The 8,965-nt window shown below is 47.3% G+C and overlaps 1 protein-coding gene across 1 annotated transcript; it reads right to left on the bottom strand.

Annotated features, from left to right (window-relative positions):
* Window positions 1–5,211: 5,211 nt before the first annotated feature.
* Window positions 5,212–8,439, bottom strand: LOC121838402 (uncharacterized protein K02A2.6-like). Its single transcript, XM_042294642.1, has 2 exons — window positions 8,357–8,439; window positions 5,212–6,776 (listed from the first exon to the last, which is right to left on the bottom strand). The coding sequence occupies exon 2, from the start codon at window positions 6,726–6,728 to the stop codon at window positions 5,568–5,570; it is 1,161 nt and encodes a 386-aa protein (XP_042150576.1). The 5' UTR covers window positions 6,729–6,776; window positions 8,357–8,439; the 3' UTR covers window positions 5,212–5,567.
* Between the last annotated feature and the right edge of the window lie 526 nt (window positions 8,440–8,965).

Raw genomic sequence — 8,965 nt, 5'->3', positions numbered from 1 at the left:
CGTCCAAAGTGCTACAAAGTGTTCACGGCACCGGATTGGCCACAGGATAGCTCGTGGCGTCCTTTGCGCTCCATCGTAATTTGAAGCGGAGTATAGCTCGGAACGAAGCGACATCGAAACCAGACGCACTTCAGCGTCACCTGAAATCCCTCAATGTCATCCTTTTCTCTTTCTTTTTTTCCTTTAAGCTTTCACGCGGGGTTTCCCTCGGCCGCTTGTCGCAGGCTATTATCCGCGGAGGCGTCTTTGAGTGAGCGATGGGTCTCTTGGACGTTCCAGGACACCTATATTTGGGAACAGATTAAACGGGTTCGAAAGCCCGGTTGTGCATGACGTCACCACCAGCCTTTTTGTGGCCTTCTTTTTGCCTCAGTCTTATCGCAGTGGCGTCCATTGAGATAATCCCACGAGGCCTGTCCGCTGCTTCTCAGAGGAAGCTACGTAGTGTAATGCGGTTGTCCGCAATAGACACTATTCGTGCCGCGGACGGCAAAAATATCGTACGATTTCAGTGATGGCATCAACCACGCTGCGGGCGGCGATGCACTGCACGTGGGCCGCCGTACGTCTCCCGGATCTCTCGGAACCCCGCGAGTTTTTGAGCCATGGTTAAAGGAGCTTCGTGCTTGTCGTGCATTAATACAAGGTGCACATATTGTAAGCGCAAAGCGAAACATACGTCCAGTCGTGAACCCGGCGCTCCGCAATCGCGCTATCCCGCAACTCCCCAATGAGGATTAAAAGGTTTAAAGGCGCGAACTGAAAGAGGCCGTAAAAAAGACACACGTATGACGAGGACAAGAGCCGACGTCCGGCTGATTTAATATAAAATCAGGCATTGTCAAACTGTCGATCACCATCATCAATAGACACCCCTGAGCAACAAGATAAAAGTTCCTATTTTGGAGCTAACTTCCCAATGGGGAATTAGCTCCGAGGAAAAAAAGAAGGCGATACTCCGGCTTCCCCCCCCCCCTTCCCTCCCCGGCATTGATTTGCTTGTTCATCTTTCTTTTTACCACGTGATTTTGTTTTGTTTGTATACCCTTGACACGTTAGTTTATTTTAATTTAGATTTTTCGCCATTTTGATCATGCATTTGTGTCTGTATTATAGTCATTTATCTACTATTCCTACAGTGGTCCTGAACATGAACCAGTTGTACGGCTGTGCCTCGATTAAAACTTGTAACCCAATTAATCCCCACCCTTTAATCGATTAAATATTCGATTAATGTCGTTCATTTCAATGCATCCTTATTGAAAATTCCATCAAGATACGTAATTTGGGACACTGACTGCCAGTCAGCAGCCTTGGTGGAACGTGATGGACCATCAGACGTCATCTGATGTTCCATCAGATGACGTCTGACTGCCACTGCCAAGCGAATTTCATCAACAAGGGCAGCATTTATATAAGAGTAAAGCTATACGCACTCATAAATATCGCCAAATGCCTCGATAAAACAAAATGTTCGAGAAAAAAAGGAAAAAAAAGCAGGACCACCGCGGATCGAATTCGCGACCACTTGCGTACAAATCGGACACCTTAGCTCCTATGCTATGCCATCGCTTTGGAAACTCGATTTGACCATTCCTTTTATACGAGATGCTTCGGCTGCAAATGCAGTTAAGCATTCAGCATGTTATGCAAAGCACTCGTACATCACTCGCCGTATTTCAGTTCTACTCACCTGCCATGTAGAGTACTTTCGCGTCGTAGAACGATCCTTTTGTTCGCGCGTCTCCGGCCCAGTAGACCTGTACACCTTGTCGTCTTCAACTACACCGCTGAAGTCCCTTACATTCTCGGAACTCACAACAGGCTCGGTCTTGTCGAGTAGAAATTCTACTAAAACATAAGACATTGTAGAGCCCGGGCAGGATCGACAGTTTAGAGCAAGCGGACAAACAAAACGAGTCGAGAGCGATCGTTCATGAAAGCTCGGCGAAGCCTCTATGGGCGAAGCGAAGTGGCTTGTTCGGCGTTTCGGCGGGCTTCTGATCAAGGTTGTCGGTCGGCTGCGTGTCATATCTCTAACATCAGCGGTTTTATGGGCTCACGTCCCGAAATCGTTTTCTTGTGCATAGATTATTTTTCGTAATCACAGATTTGACGAAATTGTGGTATCCGAACGAACTTTACGTCCTTTGACCGTACGTCTGTCTGCACGTCAAAGCTTTTTGACGTACAGTCAGAGACAATCGATGTACAATCAGAATCGCCACCAAGACATCTTGATGGCATTTCGCGGCAGCCGACTGCCACCAGGAAACCATCAGAAAGCCGACAAGTGGAGTCTGACTGTAGTTTGACTGTCGGTCAAAGTAACTTGTTGGCCAATCAGACATGCTTGACGTACAGTCAGGCACAGTCAGCGGTCCACTAGAAAACATTGACTGCCAAACAGGGTTACATTGATGGATTTTTCCTTCGGGATACTTTTTTATTTGCTTTTTTTTGTTTAATATGTGACAAACGGCGCAGTATAGAATTTCGATTACGAATTAACCTCGATGTGTAGTTGAGAACAGTTTAAAGACGCTCACACTGACAGATTCTTACTTCAACTGCATGAGACAAAGAGGATCGTCGATATTCTCCGGCAATAGTTACTTCCTTCGATTGTTCCCAATAGTACTCCGGCACTAAACGTACACTCGCACGGCGTTGAAGAGCCCGAGACACGTGTAACCTTCTCCACTCGTCTGGAGTTACATATCTGGCCCCGACAGTTTACTTTAGGTTACATTTTTAACTAAGGTCTGCCCTCCATACAGGTGTATCCGTCCACATACGCGTGGTGAAAATGTTCCATTTTTGCTTTATTTCGTTCCGTCAAAATATTTCCGATTAAACGGTTAAAAAAATTAATCGATCAATCGGTAGAATAATGTATCAATTGCGCAGCACTAACTAGTAGTATAAAAAGTGACTCCGTTGCGCGACCCATGCCAACCAGCGAAGCGAGGCTCACCCGAAAGAAACTCGAGACACTGTAACTGCCAGAAGGCGGCTGGTCGACACGTGGGGCTGTCAACTGAACCGGCTGGCGACACACTGTCCCGCCTGAATGTGGCCCGCGTCGACGCGTGACTTGTGTCGCAAAATGCTCCGCCATCTCTCTCTCCTTTTTTTTTTTTTTTCGTCGTCGTTTCTCGTTTTTTTTTTTTTTTTTTTAGTGGCCAGAATTCACTTGCCACAAACTTCAGGCCAGGAAATTTGAGACTATTGCGTCCGCCGGATCCGCGGGCATGGTCGAACAAAGCGACAACGCCGGCGGCATGTGTGGCTCTGGTTACTTGGTGGTCTAAGCGCGGACATATTGTTTCTTTGTTCCGTTTCTTTTGTCTTCGCAGGCACGTGCTTAGGACGGGGGGTGTGGCGCCATTCCGTCATTGGCGGCAAAGGTTTCCGCTACTTACCAGACACATATATTAAAAAAGCTACAAAAAAATCCTTTTTTTTTTTTTTTTTAACGTTGTGACAGAGTTTTGGAAAAGGAAGTCTCAATTGTTTGGGGTACCCTATCCTAAATTGAGTTTTAGAACAAAGGATCTCAACGCGGCGGGTACCCCAAAAAGCTTAGGGCGTCCCACTGCACCTGTTCAGTGGTTCACCCCATGCTGTAGTTTGGGTGCAGCAGTGCGTGCAAGAGCGTGTTGTGCCCATGCTGTCGACAAAGTTCATTTAAAAGCACGGTAAGAAAATGGATTTATATACATACACACATATATATATATATATATATATATATATATTTATTTATTTATTTATTTATTTATTTATTTCAAATACCCTCAAGGTGAGTACATTAAAGAGGGGAGAGAGGTGTAAAATATTAACTATAAAGTGCACATATTAGTAATAGCATTTTTAAACATAACAATATCAGTTATGTTAGCAATTGAGGCGGGAAGGTGGTTCCAGTCTAGAGATGTTTGTGGCATAGAAGAATATTGAAATAATGAAGTTTTAATATTTTGAATACCAACCCTATGGCTACGATCAATGCGAGCAGATATGTAGAATGGTGGAGTAATTAGTTTATGACGAAGGGTAACATTTTGATGAAATATTTTATGAAAAAGACACAAACGAGAGATTTTTCGGCGGTGAGTTAGTAATGGCATAACTAAACTATTTTTCATGGTAGTAACATTGACAGTGCGATGATAGTTTGTTAATATAAAACGAGCTGAGCGGTTTTGAATGGATTCAACATGAGCAATTAGTGACGAGTGAGCGGGGTCCCACACAGCAGTAGCATATTCTAATATTGGACGGATTAGGGTTTTGTACATGGTTAGTTTTAATGAAGACGGAGCGAGGAAAAAATTTCTTTTTAAGTATCCTAACATACGGTTAGCACTGTTAATTACGTATTCAATATGAATCTTCCCAGAAAGGTTACAAGTTATATGAACATCAAGATATTTGTAAACAGACACTGAAGCGAGGGGATTATTGTTTAGATGACACACCGATTGAGCACGTGACACCTCATCGATTTGCATTTGTTAGTGTTAAGTGCCACTGGTTACACCACAGTGATATACGATTAAGGTCAGATTGTAGAAGAATAGAGTCAGATATGTCAGTTGTTTTCCGGTAGATTACGCAATCGTCAGCAAAGAGGCAAATAGAAGACGACAAGTTCTGCACCAAGTCATTAATGTAAATAAGAAAGAGGAGCGGACCAAGCACTGATCCCTGTGGGACGCCCGAGGTTACTGGAACAGTACACGAATTTGTATTATTAGCTGTAACGAATTGTAGGCGGTTAGTTAAAAAGGCATGAATCCAATTTAATATACAGGAGTCAATGTTAGGTGATTGTAGTTTATGAAGAAGGAGTTTGCGGGAAACTCTGTCAAAGGCTTTTGAGAAATCTAAAAAAACACAATCGGTTTCACTATGATTATCAAGAGAATTATGGAGATCATGCGTGAAGGATAGTAGCTGTGTCTCACATAAAAAATGTTTTCTAAAGCCATGTTGTGAACTTGTGAAGAAGTCATTAGTTTCAAGATAATTTATCAACTATGAGTAAATGACGTGTTCAAATATTTTACATGGCACACCTGTTAAAGAAATTGGTCGATAATTGAATGGGTTTTGTTTTTCGCCAGATTTATGTAAAGGAACCACCTTCCCAACCACCCAATCGCTAGGGACTACGCCATGGTTAAGAGACTGCATATAAAGTTTTTGTTGTGTCTTGGAAGTGGGACACCAGCCGAGTAGTAACAACAACTTGGTTTTATTGACAGCCAGCCGTAAGACCGCGCATACCGCTGGTCCTAAAACACTCCCCGTGTCAAAAGCCGTGCTGTGCTTATATCAGCAAAGAGGACGAGAGGGAAGGGGGGCGGCGCCCTAGCTTAGACACGTGGCGATGACATAGCTGATTGCTATCGGAATACAAACACTACATTCCCCCTTCCCTAGATGATGCTTTAAATACACAAGTTAACACTTAGAACTAGAACGGTTTTGCTTTTAAACAGAGATAATTGGAAAAGTTAACAGTCCAGGACACAAAACCACAAGGTGCGTAGGCACAGTCACTGCGTTGGTGTGTACCGATCTGGGGGACGTCTTTCCCTTGTTGGGTACCGAGATCGCGTGGAGGTTCCGCTGCTCCTGTCACCTGGCGAAGGCCCTGCGTCGTGATCTGGGTCCTCAGAACCGGGTGGTTCTGGGTCGCCTCTTGTGGAAAACTCTCTTGTGTCGTCAGCAGCTATGGCCGGTGCTTGATCATGGAGTTGCCCGGCGCACGGTTCAGTACCGGTCGCCGATTCCGACGGTTGCCAGGGAGCCTCACTACGGTCGCAGTGATTGTGGTTGGCAGACGTTGTCTCTCGGTCCGCCTCCCTTGGACGTATGTGGTCTTGATGCCTCTTCCATTCCATGACCCCACGTGGTGTAGTCACCTGTAACACGTAAGAGACTGGTCCCGTGCGTGATGTCACCATCGCCTCCAGCCACCTTGGACCTTCTCTAGAGTTTTTCACAAACACTCTGTCACCAATGGCGAAGAATCTCCGAAGTTCTTTTCGACCGCGTGTCTGTTGGAACTGTTTTTGTTCTACCACTGAACGAGCACTGGGCTTCAGTAAATCCAGACGGGTTCTAAGGGGTCGCCCCATCAAAAGTGAAGCCGGAGAGTGCTGGGTAGTTGCATGTGGCGTATTCCGGTAAGCTAGAAGAAAACTGGCCAGTCTCTCTTCAATTGATCGGCCTTTGACGTCCTTGCGAAGGGCTTCTTTCACTGTTCTGACAAATCTCTCAGCCAACCCGTTGCTTGATGGGTGATAAGGAGCGGATCGCACATGTTTTACCCCGTTCATTTTGAGGAATGACTGAAATTCTTTACTGCAGAACTGCGGCCCGTTATCTGACACGACTACCTCTGGCAATCCAAAACGGCTGAAGAGGTCACGCAGCTTACCAATGGTGGCTTCTGCCGAGGTCGAGGGCATCAGGAACACCTCGGGCCACTTTGAATGGGCGTCTACCGCCACCAAAAAATTGCGTTGAAGAAACGGGCCAGCAAAGTCCAGGTGGAGCCGGGCCCATGGCCTTGTAGGCCAAGCCCACGGATGAAGGGGAGCTTGGGTAGGCAGCGCCCGTTGCTGCTGGCAGGCCGCACACGTTTGCACGGTGTTCTCCAGGTCGGCGTCAATTCCTGGCCACCACACGTAGCTGCGGGCCACTTCCTTCATCCGCACCACGCCGGGATGTCCTTCGTGCAGCTCGTCCAGGATTGTCTTCTGTAAAGATGGGGGAACCACAATGCGCATTCCCCACAACAAACATCCTCGGTCCACCGACAGCTCCAGATTTTTCGAAACGAACGGCCTCATCCCTTCATCCGTAACGCGCTCGGGCCATTGTCCTGTAACCGCGTGAAGTACCTGACGTAGGGTCGGGTCTCGTGAAGTTTCCCTCGCGACGTCGGAGTTTGTTATAGGGAAAGTTTCCCACCGAAGTGCGTAACAGGCGGTTACTTCGTCGTCGTCTTCCTTTTCGCCGCTCCGGGGAAGTGGTAGACGCGACAAGCAGTCTGCTTCTACGTTGCTTGCGCCCGAACGGTAGATCAGGTCGTAACGATAGGCCGACAGCTTAATGGCCCACCTCTGCAAACGGGCTGCGGCAATGCTTGGTATCCCGGTCTTCGGGCCGAAAATCGTCTGTAGAGGCTTGTGATCAGTTACCAAGCCGAACTGTCTGCCATAAATGTAGTAATGGAACTTCGTAATTCCGAAAACTAAGGCTAGCGCTTCTCGCTCTAGCTGACTGTAGTTCCGCTCACTCGGTGATAACGTGCGCGATGCAAACACGATCGGCCGTCTGGACCCATCTTTTTCCACTTTCGCTAGAACAGCGCCCAACCCGTATGATGAAGCATCACACATTACCTCAAGCTGGGCTTCCGGATCATAATGTGCCAACACCGGCGCTTTTACAAGCAATCTTTTCACTTTCTTAAACGCCAGATCACACTGTTCACTCCAGACCCACGGCGCATTTTTGCAAAGCAGCTGATTCAGCGAGAATATTACCGTCGATAACTCCGGCAGAAACTTTCCGTAGTATGTTACCATGCCCGTAAACGTTCTCAGCTGCTTTTTATCGATTGGAACGGGGGCTTCTAGCACGGCCTTTACCTTCTCCGGCGTTGCTGATATTCCATGTTTACCGATAACGTGACCCAGAAACTGCAATTCCGGTTTCAAAAATTCACACTTCTCTGCCTTAATCCGCACTCCCCTTTCGTGCAACCGGGTTAGTAGCGCATCTAGGTTTTGAAGGTGTTGTTCCGTCCTGTCCCCCATTATCAGAATGTCATCTAGATAACATATTACCCCCTTCAGTCCCTTCAACATGTTGTCCATAATCTTTTGAAAAATCGCGGGCGCAGACGCAACTCCGAATGCTAGGCGATTTACTGCGAACAGTCCCTTGTGCGTATTGAGTGTGAGGTACTCGCGGGAAACCTTGTCCATTACCACTTGCTGGTATGCTCTACTCAGGTCGATCTTGGAGAACACTTGTCCTCCCGCGAGAGTGGCAAAGATTTCTTCAATCTTGGGTAAGGGATAGTTGTCAATGTTCAAGCACGGGTTCAACGATGCTTTATAATCCCCACATATGCGTACGCTGCCATCTTTCTTTACCACTGGTACAATTGGGGAGGCAAAACGACTGTTCGAAATTGGTTCAATTACTCCAAGACCAACCAGCTTTTCCAGTTCTTTCTCCACTGCTTCTTTCAGCGCGAACGGAATGCTTCTAGCTTTACAGAACTTCGGCTGCACTTCCGGCTTGAGAGAGAGCTGAGCTTGCTCACCTCTAATCTCGCCGAGTTCGTCGTTGAACACTTGGGGATGCCGGTCCAAGACTTGTCTCAAGGCCTGGTTGTCTTCTGCATCCCCGTGGTTAAGGTTACTCCAGTTGAGCCGGAGCCGATGAATCCAGTCTCTTCCTATGAGAGCAGGGCCCTCCTGGCAGAGAACGTGCAGAGGCAGCTGGTAAGGCTGGTGCTGGTGCTCCACGGTTACCGTCGCCACACCCTTCGGGCGCACGCACTCTCCTGTGTACGTACGCAGCAACACCGTAGCCGGCCGTAACTTTATCTGCGGAAAACACGACCGAAAAACTTGATGCGACATCACAGACACTGCTGATCCCGTGTCCAGTTCCATTTTAAGCGGCACTCCCTGAACACACATCGTAAAGCATATGGGTCCATGACGGGGTTTCTCGAGCGTTGCCTGAAGCAGTGGCTCGACGTCCTCCTCGGTCTCGAACACGGCGAAGTTTTGTCTCCGGGCGTCTTTTCGCTGTGTGTCTTGACCTTGCGCTCTCGAAGGTTGGAAACTAGACGTCGGTTGTGAGTGGCACACTTTCTGAATATGCCCAACTTGGTGGCATCTAAAACAGGTTGCTGTTCGGAATC

This window comes from Ixodes scapularis, unplaced genomic scaffold (genome assembly GCF_016920785.2).
Source record: "Ixodes scapularis isolate PalLabHiFi unplaced genomic scaffold, ASM1692078v2 PGA_scaffold6__148_contigs__length_123643588, whole genome shotgun sequence".
NCBI lineage: Eukaryota > Metazoa > Arthropoda > Arachnida > Ixodida > Ixodidae > Ixodes > Ixodes scapularis.
This window is presented reverse-complemented; position numbering and strand designations above follow the sequence as displayed.